The sequence below is a fragment of the Nymphaea colorata genome, chromosome 3, assembly GCF_008831285.2.
Source record: "Nymphaea colorata isolate Beijing-Zhang1983 chromosome 3, ASM883128v2, whole genome shotgun sequence".
NCBI lineage: Eukaryota > Viridiplantae > Streptophyta > Magnoliopsida > Nymphaeales > Nymphaeaceae > Nymphaea > Nymphaea colorata.
Window position 1 is genome coordinate 9,350,897 of NC_045140.1, and position 24,256 is coordinate 9,375,152.

General features: G+C 37.3%; 2 protein-coding genes across 3 annotated transcripts; both read left to right on the forward strand.

Moving 5' to 3' along the window:
• Positions 1-4,212: 4,212 nt before the first annotated feature.
• On the forward strand, positions 4,213-12,174 carry LOC116251205 (uncharacterized). 2 transcript variants are annotated; one of them, XM_031625327.2, is made up of 6 exons: positions 4,215-4,677; positions 5,331-5,473; positions 6,239-6,382; positions 10,027-10,212; positions 10,559-10,683; positions 11,697-12,174. In XM_031625327.2, the coding sequence occupies exons 1-6, from the start codon at positions 4,485-4,487 to the stop codon at positions 11,920-11,922; spliced, it is 1,017 nt and encodes a 338-aa protein (XP_031481187.1). In that variant the 5' UTR covers positions 4,215-4,484; the 3' UTR covers positions 11,923-12,174. The 2 variants fall into 2 exon arrangements, with proteins under 2 accessions (XP_049933049.1, XP_031481187.1); XM_050077092.1 differs by lacking the exon at positions 10,027-10,212 and having other exon boundaries at positions 4,213-4,677.
• A 5,349-nt stretch (positions 12,175-17,523) lies between these two features.
• On the forward strand, positions 17,524-19,660 carry LOC116249581 (zinc finger protein CONSTANS-LIKE 2-like). The gene is made up of 2 exons (XM_031622716.1): positions 17,524-18,345; positions 19,093-19,660. Exons 1-2 carry the CDS (start codon positions 17,674-17,676, stop codon positions 19,441-19,443), a joined length of 1,023 nt encoding a protein of 340 aa, XP_031478576.1. The 5' UTR covers positions 17,524-17,673; the 3' UTR covers positions 19,444-19,660.
• The last annotated feature ends 4,596 nt before the right edge of the window (positions 19,661-24,256 follow it).

Below are 24,256 nucleotides of genomic sequence, written 5' to 3' on the forward strand. Positions count from 1 at the left end.
TTCAACCCCTTACCTATGTGGGCTGCTTTGGCATGCAGTGCAAGTCTAACCCCTTACTTGTGTGGGTTGCGTTGGCTTGCAGGTTCAACCACTTACTTGTGTGGGCTACGTTGGCTTGCAGTGCAGGTTTGACTCATTTACATGTGTGGGCTGTTTTGGCTTATAGTGCAGGTTTAACCCCTTTACCTGCGTGAGTTGTTTTGACTTGCAGTGCATGCTTAACCCCTTGACTTGTGTGGGTTGCTGTTTTGTCTATAATTTCAGGTTTTACCCTTTTCCTGAATGAGTTGCTCGATAACAAGAGGCAATGCAAGGGAAGAACCCTCATCCCCTCGAATACCTTTGCTGAAATTCAGAATGAGTTCCTATTGCTCCAACATTGGTTGTGACAAGAGGACATCTTATCACCTCAAGTGCCTAATGGTGAAGTCTTTGTTTTCACCTAAGGCTGGATTTTGAACTTGTTAAAATTCCTTAAACTAGTGCTTAGGTTGAGCTTTCTTTGAAAAACCCTTAACCAAATGGTCAAGTTGCGCTTGCTTCATAAGATTCTCTTCCTCGCGACCAGGTTGAAATAGCCTTAGAATGCTCCGAACCTTGTGGTCGGATTACGCTTGATCAAATCTTTAGCTTAGTAGCTATGTCGATTTGATTGGGATATGATCCCCTTTTTCTATGGACAATGATGATTGTGCACGCAAAAGTAATTTGGAAATGTCTCGAAATAAAAAAAAAAAATATCCCAGTATTAGCAATTGCCATGATTAAAGTAGCAAGAATAACATATGTGCACATGCTTCTCTCCTTAGTCGCTTAGTTCAAACGGGAGATTCGCCAACTAGATTTTGATAATGCTTTCTTAAATGGATTTCTAACCGAGGAAGTTTATGTGTTGCAGCCTCAAGGCTATGAAGACCCCAACCACCCCAATCATGTGTGCGGTCTTGTGAAGGCCTTATACGGCCTGAAACAGGTGCCATGTGCCTGGTACATGCACCTTAGTCAATTTCTCCAACACTTTGGATTTTAGATCAACACCTCAAATCCATCTTTATTCATTTCTCAATGATGCAAAGCCTACATTCTTGTTTATGTAGATGACATATTAGTGACAGGCCCATCTAACGAAGTAATATTGAAGGCGATTCAAAAGCTAAAACAACATTTTTCCATAAAAGTTATCGGTCGGTTGTCATATTCTTTAGGAATTGAGGTCTTTTATAAAAATGATTGCATTTATCTTAGTCAAAGGAATTACCTACTCAATATCCTCAAACAAACCCATATGGAGAATGCAAAAGCATCGGCTACACCTATGAGCACCACACTTAAGATTCACAAGGACGAAATTCCTTATGAAAATGAGACTTTCTACCGAAGCGCCGTTGGAGCACTTCAATATGCATGCTTCACCAGGCTGGATCTTTCTTTTTCAGTCAATAAAGTCGGCCAATACATGCATCAGCCCACCTTTGATCACTGAAAAGTGGTAAAAAGAATTCTGCAATATGTTCAAGGTACACTAAACTTTGGTTTGTGTTTTAAATCAACCACAAATGCGCTGACTCTCCAAACCTATGCCGATGCCAAATGGGCAAGTTGTTTGGATGATCAAAAGTCTTAGGGTGTGTGATATTTCTTGGAGGAAACACCATTTCATGGTTCCCAAGAAAACAACAAACTGTGGCGCTATCTAGCACAAAGGCATTCATAAGTCACTGGCAAGAGGTGTTGCAGAGTTGCTTTGGAATCAGTCTTTATTACAAAAATTCTGCTTCAGAACAACCAAGGCTCCCATATTTTGGTGTGATAATATTGAAACATTTTTCTTCGCAACCAGCCCAGTTTTTCAAACTCGAACCAAACACGTGGAAATCAACTTCCACTTTGTCAAAGACCATGTAAACAAAGGGCATATAACGGTTCAATTTATTCGGTCCAATGAACAGATTGCCGATAGTTTAATAAAACCATTGAATGTTGCACTCTATGGCCAATTCAAAAACAATTTGAATGTTTTAGGATTACATGCTCAAATTGAGGAGGCATGTTAAGGATAATTACGTTAAGAATAATTGCCCAGCCGTTGCAAATAAAACACCAGCTACAAATCAATAGTCAGCATGTGCAATGTGTAATCATAGGGATGTAAGATTTGCGGTTACATGAAGATTTTCATTTCCAGTTTTAAATTATTGAATGTATATAGCAAGTGTATCCTTATTGATGTAATCAGTAACTAATAATAAATAGTTACTCACCCCACACGTGACGGTGAGGAGTGAGGATTCCTACCAATTATCTAGATACTAAGTAACAGGAGCAACAATATATATTTGTCCTACATGATGAAAGCTGATGGTGGCACGAGCATGTTGATCTAGCGCCTTAGGTCAGGGATTGGAGGATGAAGGATAATAAGTCCTAAGTGGTCGCAAGAAAATGCATCATGTACCGCACAATATCCTAGATGGTAGAAGAGTGTGCCTGCTGCTAAAAGCAATCCAATGATTCCTAGCAATCAAGAAGTGCACACAATGGGCAAGTAGCTTTGTAGAATGTGGTGGAAGCTACCAAGCATGGTCTACCTGCAAATCTAATTGCCTTTTCACATAAAAAATTGAAGCCTACTAGCCAAATGAAAGCACATATCAATTAGATGACATCTTCAACATCTTTTTTGCAAGGATATTGATGATGTACGTGCATTATAACATGTCCATTATTTCGTTGAAACTTTTTGTAGTTTCCTTCCCATGTGTGGAGTCATGGTCCCAAAACTCTCATGGGAAGCAATTTAATTTATAAATCATTAAGTTGTCAGTTACCTAAACGGAGTAGTCATTTTCCTCCCCAGTGTTATTTTATATATTTGTGCTTTCTCTACTTATTCTAATACGGTAAAGGTTTGTCTAGGCCCCAACAGTATATTCGTTAGACAAAAAAAAAGAGTTTTGATCATAGGGCCTGTCTTAAAGACCTATAACCAAAAGATTCATATTTCACTTCAAACGGGAAGACGCTGGTGTCTCAACTCTCAAGAAGATTAATTCTTTTCCAATGAAGAGAAAACTGGCTACTTAGAAGTCAAATGACTCAATGAGTTGCATCCTTATCGCTTCTATTCTTTCTTCTTTTGCAGTTTCTAGCAGAACGATCCTGCTAGCAAGCAAAGCGTAACCACCCGCTCCCCCCCACCCCTCCAACACACACACACACACACACACACACTATATATATATATATATATATATATATATATATATATATATATATATATTAAGAAACCTCTAAAATATAAAACTCTTTTTGGATGTATTTCATAGACACTAAGTTGCATGCCTTTGGGTTTTAGTTTGTGAAATGGGATTAGGATTTCCTGCTTGACAGTCATGGTTGTGCAATCGAATCTTAGTTGCTTGCTCAACAGTCTGTAAGAAGCAGACCCTCTGGATTTTTAGTCAGGCTCACTTGGTTTGCACATGGATCTAAAGGATCCGAAAGTTAAGCTTGGAGAATCTCTTCGTGATTTCTTAACAGTATGAATAACTCTTGCATGGCCCCAGACTTTTTGCTTTTGTACACGACAAGTAAAGTTGACCGTTGACCGTAAAGTCTTCTCCTTCGATTTAAATAGGATACGCGCCTCTGTCATAAATAATGTTGCGGATTTTTTTTCATTTCCGCAAAAATTTCTCTCAACTGGAGAACATGACATAAAACTCTAACGTCCCACTGCAGGTTATAAGCAGTAAACTGGCGGCATCGTGAACCTTACCACCTACCACTTTTCCTAAGACACGCTTCAAGCATCAATGTCTTAACTTTGGTCAAAAAGTTATTTGAGAAAGAAAATGTAAACGCAGATAAATAAATTGATAATTGAAAACATAGCAAAAAACGGAAGCAAATAAGTAGATGAACTCTTGATCACTAGTAAATGAACAAGTTGGTGGTGACCTGTTTGATAACGATGAAGCACCTTTTGCATAATCAATGTGGGAAAAATCTTGGGAAGTTTCCTTGATTTTTATGATCCTAAAACCAACGGTTCGTGTAACATACTCTCTAAATTATTTACAGGGAAAAGATCAAATATTACTTTTGGAAAAGCCAAGAAACTTCAGAAATACCGTTGACTTTAAGAACCAATTTTTATATAAGCGGCCTTGCGAGAGATCTACGAAAAGATCGATATCAGTTGTTCTAAAAGTATCGGGTTATTTTTAATCTCGATATTTTTCTGAAAACGAGATCTGTGGCAGCCCCAGCTCCGGAACACAGGTGTGAAGCGAGCCTCTGGGCATCGTTGAACAGCAGCGAGGGGAATAGGTAGACAAAGGAAGATTAGTCTTGGCGCGAACGACGGAGTTCGTGATCCAAGGAGGACGTTCATAGCGATTTGGTTGGTCTTCTTTGTTCGAGGGAGCTAGATCTTGGGCTGGTTTGAGATGATTTAGATTCTTGGCAACTTTAGGGAGGAGATGGGTTGCTCCTTTTCCGGATTGAATGCGCTCTATGACGCTGTTAATGGAGCTGGGGACGTTTGGATCAACGAGAGCAGGTTCAGAGTCATTAGGCAGCTCGGAGAAGGCGGTTTCGCCTACGTGTTCTTGGTGAAGGATGTGACGGCCGAGGGATCTGGAACGAAATTCAAGGACCCTTCTCATGTCTCTGGTGAGTTCGATTTAAATTTCGTGAGCCGGTATTTTAAATTCGATGAACTATGGTTTTTCCGAGTGTAATTGAGTATTCATTGATAACCCTCGAACTGAATTTTGCTGTCTCTTTTCTGAAGTACGAATGTTGGTTGTTCCAAAAATGGATATGAAGGTCGTCCGCTTCCATATGGCTTTCCTGTCATCAATTTTGATATTTTACTTTTGTTGTCTATAAGTAGTGGAGTTTTAATCAGAGTTCTGATATTGGTCCGTGATCCAAGTCCTGTTCTTTCTTAGCGGATATTCGACTTGTTAGATTGGCAGAAATTATGGTTACTCTCGAACGTTTTCGCACTTCGTTTGTTAGAACATAAAGTTAGCGGCGGTGCTTTAAGGTCAGCTAATTCTTTACTTCTATATCACACTGTAATAATTGATTCCATGGCCTTTCGATTTTATAACTTATAATTTTTGTGATAGCCAAGTGTAGGAGTTTTGCTTTATCAACATAACTCGGGATGTTATAGTTTCTGTGGAATTGCTATCATACCTTGACATATATAATATAAGTTTATTTTCTTCATTCAGTCTTTTTATATTTTGCTATAGAGAATGTTATTATATTCAAGGAAAGAGCTTAAACTAATACTTTGGTTGTCATACCTCCAGATAATGGTATATACGCAATGAAAAAGGTTCTCATCCAGTCAGAGGAGCAGCTAGAGCTGGTGAAGCAAGAAATACGAGTTTCATCCCTTTTTAGTCATCCCAACTTGCTTCCTCTTCTTGACCATGCGACCATTGCAGTTAAGGTACTGTTCAGGCTACATGCTGGGCGTTATCCTTTTTCCATATCTGTTCTTCTTCGTTAAGCTTTAATTGCATAATGCAGCTACTGAAATGCTTCACATGATAAAAATTAATGAAACATAGTATGTCTTTTTAGTGAGAATTATCACGATACTACTTTAAGTCTATTCAATGGTCAAGTCTTTTATTTGATCATCTAGGATCTTCTGAGTTGGTGTTTTCTTTTCGGCATATGGAAAACAAATATCTTGCTTCTAGAAGAACCGTACATCCCAGGCGACTAGCTTTGCTAAGAGTACAGTTGTCAATGGCATTTCATGATCTTTCATTTCGTTTGTATTAGCTGACTGATATACACTTTATAAACATGTATTCTCATTTTAAATAAGTGAAACATTTCGTGTATCCTGCCTTCTTTCTCTGAGAATGACCAGCTGTGATATCCGTCTTTGTTCATCTATCTTTTGGATATGTGATATTGGATATCTTCTTTGCATTGTTTGTCAGTATCATTATTTTACTATTGAAGCACAACCTGCTTTGTCACATTCTTCATGATGGAGCCATTTTTTTTTTTGCTGGAAATCTGTTGTTGGCTTGTTGCAGTTTGTGAATCTGATGTTCTGTTTACTCATTTATGCAATGTTCTTCTTAGGTGATTAAAGTTATGCATTATCTAAGAGCAAGTACAAACTGAAAGTTACCAACAAGAAATATATGAAATAAGCCTTTTCATAGCATATAATATGTCTCCGCTGATTCTGCAGGGCCCTAACCCAGGAACATGGAACCATGAAGCATACTTATTGTTCCCAGTCCATTTGGATGGAACATTGCTTGACAGTGCCAAAACAATGAAAATGAAAAAGGAGTTCTTCTCTACAATTACAGTTCTTCAAATATTTAGACAGGTAGATTCATGTAACTTTTTTTTTTCCCCAACTGTCTGCAAGTTTGTCTTGTTTCCATTGTGAACATCAATTCAAATGTTTTCAAGATGCTCACCAAAGTATACGTTAATGATGGTTCTGTATCAACTAGCAAGTGACATCACAATCCCTTTGTATACTGAGTGGGCATATACAGTAGTGAACAAATAATGACATGCATTTGTTTTCTTAAATATGACCTAAAGGTGGCAAACCAGGCATAAGTTTGACTTGAAGATCAAATTGTACAAGTTGGTCAAATTGGTGATTGTTGATAACTTTTTTGGTAGATCTCTTCTTTAGTATGAGATTTTCCTTGGTGAAAAATAAAAATGGTTGTGTACAAACTACAAACTATAAACCATGAACTGGTGGGATGAAGATTTAGTATCAAGTAGGAACCTTAGATGTTACAAAGGAGAATTATCTTTGCTAGGAGAAGAGCTTGTCAAGTGTCTCAAAAGTTATCCATAAGGTGGTTGGCATAGTGGAAGCAGAAAATGGCTGTCATACAGGTGGTCAATCTTTGAGTCTGGGAATACTCCTTTGGTGCAAAATGTCCCTGCCAGCATAAGCCTGTGATCTTGAAGTTTTTTGGCTTTTGCCATGCTGGGGATTGATCTATGATCTGCTTGCTATTGGGCTTTTTGTTAAACTAAAGTTACTAAATTGCTTCAAGTTTTAGAGGTTTGAGGCTTTTGAAACCATGTCATCAAGCTATTTTGCAGCACCTTATCTACATTACTGGTACCACATAGAAACTCAACAGTTTGTCAGCTTGATGATGTTAACCTGGAACAGATGTTCTAAGACCCAGTGACTCAGGACTTGACTGATTTGTTAACTTCTGTTTTTGAAAGAAAAAAAAAATATAACTTGTCATTTAAACATAAAAGGTTGTAGAATGACGTGGTTAGATGTATAACTAAGAAACAGTCAACAAAAAATCAAGTAAAGTCATGGTTAAGTTATATTTACTCATGTGATAACAAGAAATCATACTTTAAGCTACTACTGCTACTCTATGGCTGTATGCTTCAGCATAACTGAGTAGCAAGTATCAATATATCAATGAAAAAAACAACAAGAAACAAACATTAAGGTCAATTTATTTTGAACATTTACAACTATCCAATAGTTACAAACTCATAATCTTTGTTTATATTATTTAAAACTAAAAGTCCAAACACAAAGAGCCTAATGTTCTAAAAATTGAAAAAAATAGATAATTGTATCTAAAGTGAAGCCTAATCAGTTTTAACTTTTTATTTGCAATATGAGACTTTAATAAATGAACAATAATTCTAAATTTTATATTCCAAATTTCTAATAGATTAAGTAATTAAGTAGTTAGTAACTAATCACTTCGTTGATTACAAAATATTATATTTTATCACCAGATTTCACTGAGTCAAATGGGTTTAGACCTAGTCAAACAAATTGTGATAAAGCTAAGTCATCTGGATCTAGGTACGGAGATATGGGTACAGATACGGCAACTTTAGAAATTGTAGGTACAGGGATACTACAGGATATATATATATATATATATATATGTGCAAATAATGCAAGAAAAATCAAAATGAAAGGAACATCTAAATAAACAAGTGATATAAATAAAAACATTACATGTTAATGAACAATAACTTTAAAAACATAATGAAAACTAAGTTGAAAAAAATTAAATCAAGTAAACATGAGTAGTTTGGACCATTTTCGATCTAAAAAGTACCCAAGTCCAAGTGTGTCCAAGTACCCACTTTAGGTATGGGCACAGCAACACGAGTACGTGGACCTTACTAAAGTACCCATGTTCCTTAGTGGTAGAGTCAAATCGAGTCAAGCTGAACCATTCCGAGTTTTAAGCATAAACAAATCCCCTTACTAGTTTGACCCGGTAGGGAGCCGAGTCGAGCCAAGTCAGCTGAATTAACAAGTTGACTCAGTGAGTTTTAAAACACTCCTGCATATAAGAAGAAAGGCATCTGAGAACATGTGAATGAAATACCATAATATGAAATAAAATGTTTCACTTGTTTTATACTATGAAAGCAATAAAGTATTGGAAAGGAAAACTTGTCGTGTGCATGGGGAATCTATACAAGGAAAAATACTAATGAGACTTAAATAGAATATAATTCTACATTTAGTAACTAGTATAATGTGAAAATAAGAGTCTAGCATCTTGCAGCATAACCATGAAGGCTTTTAGTTAACATCCCATGATAAAATAAAACAAATATTTAGAGCATATGTAAGGTGCATGGAATACTGCACCAAGACAAGCTTGAGATCGGAGAAATATTAGTTTTCTGTGTTCTACATTCTGGTAGGCAACATAATGATCCTTCATTAATCCATTTAGGGTAGTTCATTATTGTTATGAATGTTGTATCATATTCTTATGGTGCATAAATATTTCGCCCATGGGCAAATATGACTTACATAAAAAAATGGTTAAATAAAGAATACCAGGTGATATTTAACCTTGCCACGTGCTAGGTCCAAGTTGGTTGACTATGATCATGAGGTTCAAGCTCTTGGTAATTTCAGAAGTGGCATTCAACTGGCTCTTTTTTCTTCTTCTCTGGTGTGAACTGGGGTTTGGGTTTTACCCATGAGTGCAGCTTCACATAAACAAGAAAAGTCTCCTGTTCTCTACATTTTGTGGACGAAGCTACCACGGAAAATTACCCGAATTTGACCCAGCTGTGATATATGTTTTAGGAAATCTGGCTAAACCTGTTTCTAAAAGGCAATTCTAATTCTGACAAGGAAGTTACCCGTTTAACATTTAGGAGCTGTTGTCTGAGTGCTCCACCATTTGGTAAGAGCGTAAGGCTCGTGAAGCTTCAAATCACAAGTTAAAGGCTCATATCTATTTTGAGAAACATAGCTGTGGTATTTTGAGGAAAGTCATTACTTCAAGCGATTGAGTTTTTGAGCATCACTAGTTTAACTGATCACAGATTGTGATAAGAAGACCTCAGGGAAGAGAAAGGGCATGGAAGTGGTGGTAGCTAGAAACTTCTATTTGATACGTATTTTCTTCTATATGCATGGGATGCCTGTTTTTCATATTAGGTGCATATGTGATTGTATTTCTAGGCTTAGAAAGGCATCTATGACTTCACTTATTTTCTGACTGAATGAAGATATCTTGAGATAGTCACAAATAGCGTTAAAGAGCTTTAAACGGCGAGGTTTTTCTCAGGTATAATATGGCGAGCTTGAAAAAAATGAAAAAAAAATGGGAAAATACGGTAAATTTTTAGAAATTTTGAAAAACTAAAAATGGGGGAAAAATAAAATAAGTGAGAAACTAATAACACAAACATCAAAAGGTAAGTAGATTTGCAACAAATAAAAAATAGAAAATGAAAAAAACAACTGTTTGGCATTAAAAAAATGAAAAAGGTGAAAAAAAGTGAAAAAAACACAAAAAAACGTGTTAAAAACACGTTTTTTTCAAAAAAAAAACACGTTTTTTAAAAAAAAAAACACGTTTTTTTTGTTGTAAATGGCCAATTAATTTATCGCATATTTTTCGCTTTTTTTTTCGAAAAAAACATGTTTTCTGTGACTATTTGAGAGTAATGTGAAAGTTGTAAATCTTGTGAATCCAGCTCTGTGCGGGGCTGAAGCATATGCACAGTTTCCACCCTCCATACGCTCATAATGATATCAAGCCAGGAAATGTACTAATTACAAATAGGAAAGGGGAGGCACCTCTTGCGGTCTTGATGGATTTTGGCAGTGCTGCACCTGCAAGGAGGGAAATTCGCTCTCGTTCTGAGGCATTACAGTTACAGGTAATCTTGTTGTAGTTTGGTTGTCTGGATACACATTTCCATGCATTATACTTCATACTCTTCTATCATCATTATAGTTATTTATTCATTTTATATGACACTAGAGAAGGTACCAAGAAAATATGTGACAAATTATGTGCAATTGCTGTTATTTTTTGTATCTCTCTTCTATGTATTGTCCTTTCAGCTTTGACTTCTGGTGAAAGCATGACTGCGTGTGTAGACAACCAAGGCAGCAAACTTGTTTCTGCCGAGCACCATCAACATGCACTGCACGAGCACCTGGTGCTTGCTTTGTATCACGTGCATTTTTTTCATTTGCCAGTTGAATTGTATTCTGTTTTAGGAATGGGCAGCTGAGCATTGTTCTGCACCATACAGAGCTCCTGAGTTGTGGGACTGTCCAAGCTATGCTGACATTGACGAAAGAACAGATATTTGGTCTCTTGGGTGTACTCTATATGCCATAATGTGAGAATCCTTTTCCACTTTCTCTTTTCTGCGACTTGGTTTTGGTGGTTTCTGTTGTGATGTGTTTTCTTAAGTATGTTGCTTCCATTTGTGTGTTGGGCAACATTTCAGTTCCACATCAGGAATTATTTTATTTGAATGTCGAATAGATATTCAGTCATTTGGTTGTAGTCTATATGCCATAACGTGAGAACCTTTTCTATTTTCTGCTTTCTGCAATTTGATTTTAATGATATCTGTGGGAATGTGTTCTCTCACTCAATATGTTGCTTCGGTTTGGTATGTTGGCGACACTTAAGTTCCATATTGGGAAATTGTCACTCTTTGACATAGTAGTCTAGTCCTAGCTTGATAGAAGAGAAAGGTTTTTAAGAACTCTGAAATTTAGTTATTGACTCTTTGCTATGGCCAATACCACTGGTGACATCATTGAATGCCATACAAATGTGTACTGATTAACAAGTCCTCACAAACTCAAATACCATGACGTGGACCATATTGCATAACGAAATTGTAGCAGATATTGCTTCAAACATCTCCAATCAGCATGACTAGAAGTGCTCTCAATTTAATGCATGCCATAATTTTGAGGAAACAACTGAATTTTCCGAGTAATTGGTCTAGTTGACTTTGAGAATATGCATGGCAAGACACTTGTTTGCATTCACGTCGACTTTTGTGTACATCCTAGATGTACAAGGTCAGCTAGTCTAGGATAGACTGGATTGTTATCTGACAATGCATAATACCTTAACTTGAACATGAGTTAGATTCTTCTGTTCGACCCTGTTTTAATGTTAGAGCATTGTCTACAATTAGAAGTCACACCCCTTTAGTGATTCTTAGGCTGAAATTTCTGTAGTTGTGTTCTCAAGCACTGCTGAATCCTTTGTTCTCTTACATTTTGAGCTTTTGTACTTGATGACTTGATATTAGTTTGTGGATCTCCTTTTTGTGTTGCTAAATATCAGTCATAACTAAAAAACACTAACAATTTATTTTGATCTTTTAAGGTATGGAGAGTCTCCTTTCGAGTTTGCACTAGGAGAATCTGGGGGTAGCCTACAACTGGCCATAATGAACGGGCAAGTTAAGTGGCCTTCAGGGCCAAACCCTCCTTATCCTGCTCAACTACACCAGTTTGTGATCTGGATGCTTCAAACTCAAGTGGCACTTCGGCCATGCATCGATGACATTATTGTTCATGTTGATAAGTTGTTATCAAAATTCACCCCTTGAAGTCAGTTACTTGCATCCGATGTTGATTGCAAAAGCGGGCAGCAGCCAGACCAAGTGAAGAATGTTACCTTATTCGTTGATTGTTAGATCTCTTTATTTCAGTGTCATGTGATATAAAATCTTCCAATTGTACCATTTTCTATGTACAAGCTTGGGCCTGCCAATCATTGTCAAAACTGAATATGTGGTTGTATCAGCTCTTGTTCATATGTTGTAAGTTCTATAGTATACTTGTTGTGCATGTTCGAATGACCCGCTGGTCTCCCTCTCTTTCTCTCTCTCTCGGCTTTTATATGTTTACTTCTAACGGGCGATTATTACAATAAAATTACTCTGTTCCCTCGTATGAACTGACTGGAATGCTTGAGGGACGATGCCAAAAATATAGCTCTAATTCACAGCATGGACCATCTCATGATGCATTATTGATTTTGTCAAACAAGAAACAGTTGTCAATGGAGTTACAGCATCCCAGCATCACCATTATCTCTGGCCAACTATCGATCATTGGTATTATTCTTCTTCAGCTACGCCACCAAGCTGACGTGCTCAAATGTGCGGCTGCCGGTTCTTTGAGCCCTGGCCCCATGGGGGTGGTTCTTCTCTTTTTGGTAGCCATCCTCACTCACCTTCTGTTTGATCATGACATCTTTTTCTGTGGACTAGCTGGTGCATATTGACATGTCGTGGCGAAAAGCCCATGTGACATGGCCAAAATAAACATTACACCTTTTAAAATTATTTTTGCAAGCCCCACCTTGCCTTGACCATTTTTACATAAATATGATAATGATAACCCTTTTAACTAAAAAGTCGTAGGGTTTTCTTACTCTCTCTCTCTTTTTTATGTTCACTTAATAGAAACAGACTTTTGACTAAAACCCTTACGCCTAATGCCATACCTTTATGCCTCCAAGGTAATGGCTTGCTTTGGGGCTTCAACTTGATGTAGTGTTTGCCGCCGTTTGTAGTCCAGAGGAGTAACATATCAGAACATGACAATTTTTCCATAAGAATGCTCCTTTCACGTGGGGTAACCACCATATACTTGCTGGGGATTAGCGATACAAATGGATTGTAATTGAAAAAGCTAAATACATTGGGAATCAGATCTTCTTAAGGTTTGGTAAGCAAAAGAGTGGCAAAACACCAAAGGATGAATCCGATATGCTTGCATCTTAATCTTAACAAGAAAATAACCAGTTATGCTAAGTTGGTGGAGCGAGGGAACTTATAGCCGAGTCTTGTGGGAGCTGCTGCGCTGTTCGGCTGGCCAAACACATTTTAAAAGATCACACCAAGTATGGTTTACTCTTTCGCAAGCCAGGCGACGAAGTAAGGAAGTATGCAACATGATGCAATCCAAAGTAAAGCTTGACCATGTGATATAGCTAACTATACAAATTTGCTTTGCTAAGTGTGGAGGAAGATCATACCCTGCGGCCTGTGGGTTTCGAACCCGAGTCTTCTCAGTCATAAAAGCGCGACCTAACCACCCAACTGTATCATCCATCCCAAATTAAGGCACTCCAGAATTAATTAACAAAAAAGATGGGTGGGTTTGGACCCAAAAGGAATTGACGGATGATGATGGAAAGGGCCCTGACTGCCGTGGTCCTATTCCATCAACCTCACTCCTTTGTCTACGAATTTACAACTTGGAACAAAAAAGGCACTGAAGAGTCTTCCACTTGTTTTGGAACTTAAGTCTGGGTTTTCCTTAGGATTTGGTTTAGAGAAAAAAAGAAGAAGAATAAGAGTGTATATATGTCTAAAATCTTTATGCTAAAGTTGTCCTTAACTTACATATTCTTATATGTTCTTACATAACAAGAGACAAAGAGATAAGATAGACTCAACAAGTTTTGCCTTGAAAAAACTTTTAATTTACATATAATACGAGGAAGTGAGTAGTGCCCAATCAACTCATCTCAAATACATGTTTAATTATCATATATAAGAGAGAAATAGAAAGGGAAAGAGAAGGAGCGGTGGAGGTTGGTCCTGTGGGGCAGGAAGGAAGAAAGGGGCATATCTTGAGAAGGCGCTCGTGGAACGAGTGGATGGCGTTGGACTTGGAACGGGTCGATGCTGTAGCCTGATGAGGCTCTTTCCTATTGGAGAGGAGGCGCGTGGCTGGGAAACTCCCCTCTCCATTGGCCCACTGCCCCGTGAACTTGTCTTTTAGAATCTTACGACGACATATTCTTTTTCTCTCTCTCTCTCTCTCTCTCTCTCTAGATATATATATATATATATATATATAATTATTTCATCGCCTGACCTCAACCAACGTAGACATATGGTTTTATTTTTCTGTAATCGCCCTAATAAGAAGTTAAAATAACATCTTTTTCAACAGTGGGGCTGCTATATGTATCATGACAACTTGCCTATGGACTGAGACTTTTTTCTGCATGCATGTGAAGATCCACTTGCTCGCACTTAGCTATCGGACTGCATTTATCCTTTCAATTTTTTTCTTTTCTCGAAAGTTTTTTGGGTAAACTCAGTTTGTCTATCACCAGAAGACTTAACAAAAGGAGCTGGAGGGCCTGATGAGGCTCTTTCCTATTGGAGAGGAGGCGCGTGGCTGGGAAACTCCCCTCTCCATTGGCCCACTGCCCCGTGAACTTGTCTTTTAGAATCTTACGACGACATATTCTTTCTCTCTCTCTCTCTCTCTCTCTCTATATATATATATATATATATATATATATATATATATATATATATATATATATATATATATATATATATATATATACATATATATAATTATTTCATCGCCTGACCTCAACCAACGTAGACATATGGTTTTATTTTTCTGTAATCGCCCTAATAAGAAGTTAAAATAACATCTTTTTCAACAGTGGGGCTGCTATATGTATCATGACAACTTGCCTATGGACTGAGACTTTTTTCTGCATGCATGTGAAGATCCACTTGCTCGCACTTAGCTATCGGACTGCATTTATCCTTTCAATTTTTTTCTTTTCTCGAAAGTTTTTTGGGTAAACTCAGTTTGTCTATCACCAGAAGACTTAACAAAAGGAGCTGGAGGGCCTGATGAGGCTCCTTCCTATTGGAGAGGAGGCGCGTGGCTGGGAAACTCCCCTCTCCATTGGCCCACTGCCCCGTGAACTTGTCTTTTAGAATCTTACGACGACATATTCTTTTTCTCTCTCTCTCTCTCTCTCTCTCTATATATATATATATATATATATATATATATATATATATATATATATATATATATAATTATTTCATCGCCTGACCTCAACCAACGTAGACATATGGTTTTATTTTTCTGTAATCGCCCTAATAAGAAGTTAAAATAACATCTTTTTCAACAGTGGGGCTGCTATATGTATCATGACAACTTGCCTATGGACTGAGACTTTTTTCTGCATGCATGTGAAGATCCACTTGCTCGCACTTAGCTATCGGACTGCATTTATCCTTTCAATTTTTTTCTTTTCTCGAAAGTTTTTTGGGTAAACTCAGTTTGTCTATCACCAGAAGACTTAACAAAAGGAGCTGGAAAGACTGGTGACATGCTTTCAGAAGAACTTCACCTTTACCACAAGCAAAATAGATCAAACGCCACTTAGAAGGATCACGCCAAGTTTGGTCTTTGCCCTGTCAGGATTATAAAGATAATTTGAGAAGTATGAACTCAAGAGGCCGACCCTAGGTCAGCTTATACTATCAACTCCAGTCTGGGTTCGGGCCAGCCAAGTGAAGCTCAGTAACAGAGTTGCATGTGGCTCTCACACCAGCCCATCAAACATTTCATTGGGATTGAATATTCTGGACTTGAGTCTAACTACTTGTGGCTTCCACACTACTAGACTCAGGTTGAGTCGATGACTCAAGTCCCTCTCAACTAAATTTTTTTGACTCCGCCACTCCTGTCGCATCTCATCTTAGAAGGTGATAAACAATGGCTCTGTCTACAGGACATGAATCCAAATCTTTTTCGTGGCCAGTTATTTCCTCACATGCATCGTGGCAACAATTCTATTTATTACTAGTATTTTCTCAAGAACTAATTTTCATTTTTAATTTTCTCGTCATGAGGAGCTGGGTTTTTCTTGCCACAAAAATTTCAGAAATGTATATATATATCATCTCATGTGACTATGACCCGTCCAACTTTGGGTAAAACAGACCAACCTTGAGAGGAAATTAAAGGCAGGTTTTATGTGGAAGTGGGCATCCATCACTTTCTCGTTAGTTGAATCGAGAAGCAGCTCAACTTTCTCATCCCCAACTAATTATGGGCCATCTGGTCATGCTTTCGCTTTTCTCTTTTTTGGGTACACACGGTCAAACTGCAGACGCTACCCAAATTTCTATATTCCGTCGGGGGATCAGTCAATGGCCTGTCTAACTTGAGAAGCAATAACTAGAAGGTGAAATTAAAGCACATATTCATCAAGTGGGTAGGAGGAGAAGAGAAGACGAAACGCCTATACAGTGATGATAATGATGCAATAGAGAGATCATGATGGTGTAGGGAACAAACTTCCCGGCTGGTCAAAGAGAAAATCTTGTATTTTTCTTTCCGCAAGGAGAAGTCTGATGCCAAAATTCACATATTCAACAAGACTATAGTCACTGCCATCTGATCAAAAGGTTGAACGTTTGTTCTTATCAGATCAACCCAGATGTTTCTGGAGCAATTTAATTATACACAGAAAGTTTCTAAATTGGCAGCAAGTTCTTCACCTAAACGGATTGTTATATTTAGAAAAAAACTGCAAATAGAATATATTGTATTTAATTTTTTTTTTTTTTTCATGTGCTTAAAAACAAAAAAAAAGAGAAAGCGTCAGAATTTTTGAAGATCTAAAATCTCAAGTATTTCAGACTTCACATTTTAAAAAGAAAAACAGCAACGTCATGACTGATTCTTGGAAGACAAAAATGGCAAAACCTTTGCTGTCAATTGCTGACTTTCCAAGAACTTAGGCGGATCCCAAAATTGTGCGGTGAACTTTTAGATGTCAAGTATTCTAAAGTCCCAAATGGTACATCTAACAAATGAAGCAAGTACAGGTAGGCCCCTCCCGCTGTTCCCACAAAAAGAAATCTAAAATGGGTAAAAAGAGAAGAGGGAAAAGTATAAACGAAGAACAACAATGTACGAAATGAAATCTTCAAAAAAGAGCATCATCTTTGACAGATTCTCTTGTATAGAACATGCCAACGTAAAAAATTTGCTGAGACAAAATTTACCAATTTCTGCTGCACAATAACTCATTGGTGCTTGAAGGAATTTGTTGGTCATGTGGGAAGGAAAGATGTTATAGTCATTTACCCATCGAAGCATATTACATGAGATCATGAAGATGATAACAAAAACAAGGAAATTTTTTTTCCACCCTTTTGTTTTCCACTCATGTCCAAAGACAATTGAAAAGAGACAGGCAATGATTCCAGGAGCCACAAGGTGCAGTGGGCCCCGCAACCTTTCTGAAAGTTTAGCCACAGGCAGCCACAAGATAACTAAGCTGTCCTCACAGCCGCTCAATCCTCGCCACGTGTCATTTTCTGATTCTCTCCTTCTTTCTTCCCCACCTCCATTACATGGCCTTCACCATCTTCTACCCTGTCAGTGCCCTCCCGACTTCAGTAAGCCGAGCAGGGATTCTGTGGAGGCCATGGAAAATGCAAAATAAAAAATTCGAAAAATTTATGCAGAAATAGAGCGAGAGAGAGAGAGAGAGAGAGAGAGAGAGAGTAATGAAGGACAGGGGGAGGGGAACAGTAGGGCCATGGCCGTCAACAAATCCAGCTCGCATGTCCCAAGCGCCAGCAGGCCTGTGGGTCTGCGAGGTCTGCGAGTCGTCTCCTGCCACTGTAACTTGCAAAGCAGATGCAGTGGCTCTCTGTGCTGCCTGTGACGCCGACATCCACTCGGCGAATCCACTGGCCCAGCGCCACGTCAGGGTGCCGATCTACCAGCACAAGTTCTTCGGCGGCACCATGAGCCACAGTCATCACCTGTCTGATAAATTCACAACCGAGGGAGGCATGGAGCAGGACGATGATAGTGGCGATGATGAGCAGGAAGCCAATTCATGGCTGCTGTTCCAACCGGCCGGGAAGAACTCGACCAAAGAGGATGTGAGCTTCCTGTTTGGTGGCGGTGGCGGCAATGGTGGCACCGTAGAGGAGTACTTGGACTTGGTAGATTATGGGGAGCCATGTCCAGAGGAGCAGTCACAAGCACAGAGCCAGTACAGTCGTCTGCAGCAACAGCAGGAGGATGCTGATGGAGCAGATAGGATTGTTCCAGCGAAGAGCATGGAGGTGAAGTGTCAGCAGCAGAGCAGCAACCAGCAGCAGTACCTGGAGTTTGAGTTTGAAAATCAGAAGGGAGGGTATGGTTATTCTGGATCTCTTATCCATAGTGTAAGTGTGCTCTCTCTCTCTCTCTCAAAATTGGAGATTGGATCATGATTTTCTTTGTTGGGTCAAATTTCAATTTCTTTCCATGTTTAATGTTTCCTTCTTGGTAGAGTTCCATTAATTTTCATCTCCATATCAACCATTTCCCCGACTACATGGAGTTGGCTCTGTGGACTTTTCATGTCAGGAATGATGTTATGTAAGTAAAAAATGAGTAGAAACTGGATCTTTCTTTTTTTAGCTTCAACTATGACTTCAAAGTTATCCTTTGTTTTCCTTTTTCTGAGGATCAAAAGAGTTGCGAATAATTGGTTTTTGTCTTTTCACCAAGTGCTCTAATTTTTTTTTTTTATGTTCAAATGGACCAGATTCAACTCTGAAGAACATGAAAGTAGATTAATTGTCTGTCGATTCTATTAACGTTTTAATGTTGCTTTGTTTCTACCAGGAAAAACTGTTTTCTGCCCAATAATTGTTCATTCTTTCGTTACAATAGCCTTCCAAGCTCTATTATTTTCCGGAAGAGTTCATACAACATTTTGCCCGCATGTCTGCCTTGATAGATCATTGATGGTTAAGATCATGGCTTGCTCTAAATTGGCTTTTTAGTTGAAATCATAAAGCTTCTTTGTGGCATAAGGTCTATACCCTTAATCGGCTCTGATCCTAAAGTAATTATGAGCTTTCTGATCATTTGTATGGTCTAACTCACTACACGAATTTGATAATTTAAACTCTCTGCTTTGACAGATTGCTCCAGATGTTGGCATAGTCCCGGAAGCAGCCATTAATGAATACTCAGGCTCATATTTCTCAACTCCAAATGGATCATTAGAACTATCCACAGGAACTGGGGTTCAAGTTCTGGCAAGTTTCACTCCCATGGACCGGGAAGCCCGGGTTCTCAGATACAGGGAGAAGCGCAAGAACAGAAAATTTGAAAAGACAATCAGGTATGCTTCACGTAAGGCCTACGCAGAGACAAGACCCAGAATCAAAGGGCGCTTTGCGAAACGAACAGATGTTGAAGTTGAAGTTGATCAGATCTACTCTTCTGCTATGATTGTTGAAACAGGCTATGGAGTCGTTCCAACATTCTGATTCACCACAGTATAAGTCTTTGTATTGGTTATTTCACTATGTGTAATTCCAGCCGAACACTCTCCATGATGAAGTTGCTTTCCTACAGAAAATGCGTATCCGATAAACCATTAATCATCATCATCTTATATAGCCTTGTCATAGTACTAAAAGCACTTGTATCAAAAATTTAAAGAGAGAAAAAAATGAAACGTTATTGCCTTTTCTTTTTGTGAAATGCCATTTGGATTCAACTCTAGCAAAATTGCTCTTCGACCTAAGCGAATTCACTGAGTTGGAAAACCTTCAGGCTTCGGTTCATAGAAGCAGTTTCACATGCACATCTATATCAAAACTTCATGGAAACTCACCAGCTGATTCCTCCAAGCAAGAAGTCTGCAAACATCAAATGAACGTGAATGTGCAGTCAGCAGAGGAGGATCACATTACATTCAGGTTGAATAATTCATCGGTCTCCTATGAAACTAGAAACCTCATATGATAAAAGAACACCATTCAATTGTAGCCTATACTATGTGACCTTGACCTGAACTGAAGCGCAGTTGAACTTCTTCACATTTTTGGTCAACAAGGATCTGTACTGTAATCTGTTTTCTTCTTTTTTTATTACAACCGTTATTCAGAATCTTCAGGATTTTCAGCAGCTTTTGGTCCCACCTGAGCTTTTAGCTAGGCGTGCTTTTTTTATTTATTTTCGATTTGACTGCCAAACTTGGTCTTTCTTTGCTTTAGCTATTTCACTTTCCATAGAGAATTGAAACATGGATTCTCTTTGTAATGGGTGCCTAGTTCGCCGACTCCAGTAAACAAAGAGAGGGTCGGAGACAGATTGCAAAACAATATCTTATATAGCTGCTGTACGTTGACAAGATGCAGCCCTTTCCTTTAGGTTTTTTTTCTTAATGGAAGAAACCACTCTATTTTTTTGGAAATTTTGAACCTACACCAAGGAGGTACCTATCTACAGTACCTTGTTGTTGTTGTCTTTCTACTTCCAATGACTGGCTACCCTTTTCTTATCCTCCAGGAAAGTAGGGCCCCCACTTTAAGAAATATTAGTCTAAAACAACTTGTAAGGTTTGCAACTCCATGCCATTTGTATCTACAAGTGATGCAGTGGACATGGGAGGAGGGATCGGTGCTTAGCGCTGCGGTCTAAGTTGCACATACAACTAGCTACTATATAGAAAAAGCGTAAATTTAAGACGAAAACAGGAAAAGAAAGAAACTGAGGAGAAAAAACTTGATCAAGAGCCTAAGCCTATAACATCGACTCTGTTCCAATGGTAGTGCAATCTCATTTGTTTCAAGATGAGGAACATATAAACATGTCAGATTGAATCTTCTTAAAATGATTAATCAAGCTAAATACTTCTTATGCAACGAAAAAACTATTGCAGTTCAATTTTTTGGGTTTTGTTTCGTATCACTGGTGCTCTTGCTATTGGAAATAAATAATAATGAAACATTATATCTTATGATGCACACAATAAATTTACAAAAAAACTTTTGCGTTGGAGGAAGAGAGCACTCACATAAGACCACCTTGATATGACCTCTATTTGATACAAATGACACAAACCAAAACACCGATTTATAGGCTATCCTAAGAAACTGAACTTATGACTCATAAACCTTCATACAAATGGCCATTACAAACATGATATTAAAAGACATTGATAATAAAAAACTTCCCATTACCACCTTAATTTATTATGCCATAACTCTATGGTATTAAAACCTTAATTTACCATGCCAAAACTATATGACATTAAAACAAAAAAACTGCAATTTTTATTCCACACATTTAATAAAGCAGTTTGCATCATATTTTAAATCCCCCTTGATGCAAAACTCGATACTCCAAAAGATGACTTGAATTTTACGAACTTTGAATAGTCAAGTGATTTTCTAAATCTGTCTGCAACTTTATCATTTGTGGAACAATATTTTGTTTCTATTGTTCTATCAACAACAACTTCACGGATAAAGTGATGATGTAACTCAATGTGTTTGAAATACCAGATTTTTTGTCATAGGAATTGTCAGTTGATTATCACCAAAAAGTTCATTTATCTCATTTGCTCTTGGTGCAAGTCGCCCAAAATTCTTCATATCCAAATAGGTTGAAATGCAGATGCAGTGGCTGCAACATACTGCACTTCAGAAGATGATAGAGTCACAATTGCTTGCTTTTTGGACATACATGACACAACCCCCAATCCAAAAGTAAAAGCATACCCACTTGCTATCATCAACAAAACCAGCCCAATTGCTGTCAGAAAAGTCAATTAGCTTAAAATCAGAATTAGGTTGGTACCAAATCCTATAGTTGGTTGTTGATCAGATGGAACAAAGGATCCATTTTGCTGCTCCAAAATGATGTATTGATAAACAATGCATAAATCTTGAGACCAAACCAACTGAATACACAATATCTTGACACGTCTGTGTAAGGTACATTAATTTCCCAACTAAACTCATGTATAACTTCTCATCGACTCTCACATTACCATCATTTATAGTTAACTTCTCATTAGTGTTCATGAAAGTTGAACATGACTTACATGATAACATATTAAATTTCTCAAGTATGTTCAAAACATATTTTTCTTGAGAAATAAAAATATCATCATCAGTCTGTTGAACCTGAAGTCCAAGAAAATAATGTAACAATATCAGATCTGGCATATCAAATTCACATATCATGCTTATTTTAAATTTTTCAATGAGACTACTAGAAGAGTTTGTATAAATGATGTCATCTATGTAAACACAAACTATAAGAACATCATTACATGCTCTCTTCACGTATAAAGTGGATTCACTTTCATTTTTGTGAGAATCATTATGCATCATGTGTTTGATCTCTTATAATACTTGCTTAAGGCCGTAAATAGTCTTTTTCAACCTGTACACGTTCTCCTCTTGTCCATTAATAACAAATCTATGTGGTTGCCAAACACAAACTTTTTCTTCCAAGAAGCCACTAAAAATGTTGACTTCACATCAAACTGAAAAACTGACCATTTTGTATGAGCAGCTAATGCCAAAATAATTCTAACAGTTTCAAAACGTGTAACAGAAGAAAAAGCTTTTAAAAAATCTACCCATATTCATGAGCATACGTTTTTACGACAAGTTTTGCTTTTTATTTTTGCATGTGTCCATCAACATTATATTGTACTTTGTAGACCTATTTAACACCAATGACATTTTGGCCATCTAGTAGATCTACAAATTCCCAAGTGGCATTCCTTTCAATAGCCATTATTTCTTCTTCTATGGATTTCTTCCATTCTTATTTTCTGCAAGCATCTGTATAACATGTCAGTTCTGCGACCATTAAAACAAGTGCATAATTATAAAGATCATCAAGCCTCCTTATAGCTTTTTTTGGAGGACTATTACTATCCATAGTAGGTCCAATATTTTGACCTCTTGGAGCTTTCTACGAAAATGATGTTGGTGGAAGTTGGGATGCATCTTTTTCAAATTCATTTGCTTCATTTGAATCATTCTCAATAACCAAATGTTCATCTTTATTATCTCACTCTAAAAAATGACTTCCATTAAAAATAATAGCTCACCAAATAATAAGATTTTTTGTATTAGTGGTATACAACTGATACTTTTTCGTAACATATGAATATCTAACAAATATATATTTTTCACTTTTCTTACCCAACTTAGTGTGTTTGCTTTGATCAATTAAAGGATATGAAAAACACCCAAAAAATCATAAATTACTTACATCAGGTTTCCTTCCCCACCAAGCCTCATAGTATTTGATTGCATATGGTTTTAGTTGGTCAAAGAATTAAAATATGAACTGCAATAGCCATTCCTTTTGTGCAAAAATCATTTGGAAGTTGGCTTTCACCTAGTATGCTTCTAGCCATTTTACTACAGTCCCAGTCTTTCGTTCAAACATCATTTTGCTAAGGTCTCTTCCTTACTGTCAATTGTCTATGAATTCTTTTTTTTTTTTTTGCAAAAAATCATCAAAATCATTAGATAAAAATTCTCCTCCTTTATTTGTGTGCAAACACTTCATGGCAATGATTGCTGCCTTTCTACTAAAGCCTTGAATTCTTGAAATTTTTCAATAGTTTATGATTTTTCGGTAAGAAAATATAGTCATCAATTGATACAAGTAAAATAATTAATAAACAACAGAAAATCTCCACCATTGTTCGAAGAATGAGTATTCATGGGCCCACAGATGTTTGCATAAACTAGTTCAAGAGGTTTCTTAGCTCTCTATGCCTTTTCAATGGGGGAAGTGTTTTTTCATATAAACATCCTTCACAAATCTCATCACTACATGTAATATGAGGTAAACCCAATACATTGTTCTTATTGTTTAATAATTTCAAGTTGTTATAATATAAATGACCATCCCTCCAATGTGAGAGTTGAGAAATTTTATCAACATTACCAACTAATGCAACTTCATTTATATGTGAAATTTCAAGTGGAAACATCCTATTTGGAGTCATTTTCACTATAATGAAGGACTTGCCATCTGACTACTTTCTCTTGATTTCACAAGTTCCGCAATTAAAATTAAGTAAATAACCATTTCAAGCAACTGTCCAATACTCAATAAGTTGTAAGTTAAATCAGATATATAATAAACATCATGGATTAACTTTTTAGGACCTGATTTAATTTTAACTTCAATAGTTCATTTGCCTTCATTCTCTAGTAGCTTGTTATTTCCAAGTCATACACATACCTTCACAGACTCGTCAATATGGTGGAAAATGTTTTTTTATCTATTATATGGATACTACAGCCATTATATGAA

What these genes read in the sequence shown, in the direction of transcription:
- LOC116251205 (XM_031625327.2), top strand. Translation starts at nt 4,485, where the DNA reads ATGGGTTGCTCCTTTTCCGGATTGAATGCGCTCTATGACGCTGTTAAT. An exon ending in GGACCCTTCTCATGTCTCTG is followed by an intron (nt 4,678 to 5,330) that starts GTGAGTTCGATT and finishes TCATACCTCCAG; the next exon opens with ATAATGGTATATACGCAATG. An exon ending in ATGCGACCATTGCAGTTAAG is followed by an intron (nt 5,474 to 6,238) that starts GTACTGTTCAGG and finishes CTGATTCTGCAG; the next exon opens with GGCCCTAACCCAGGAACATG.
- LOC116249581 (XM_031622716.1), top strand. Translation starts at nt 17,674, where the DNA reads ATGAAGGACAGGGGGAGGGGAACAGTAGGGCCATGGCCGTCAACAAAT. An exon ending in CTGGATCTCTTATCCATAGT is followed by an intron (nt 18,346 to 19,092) that starts GTAAGTGTGCTC and finishes CTGCTTTGACAG; the next exon opens with ATTGCTCCAGATGTTGGCAT.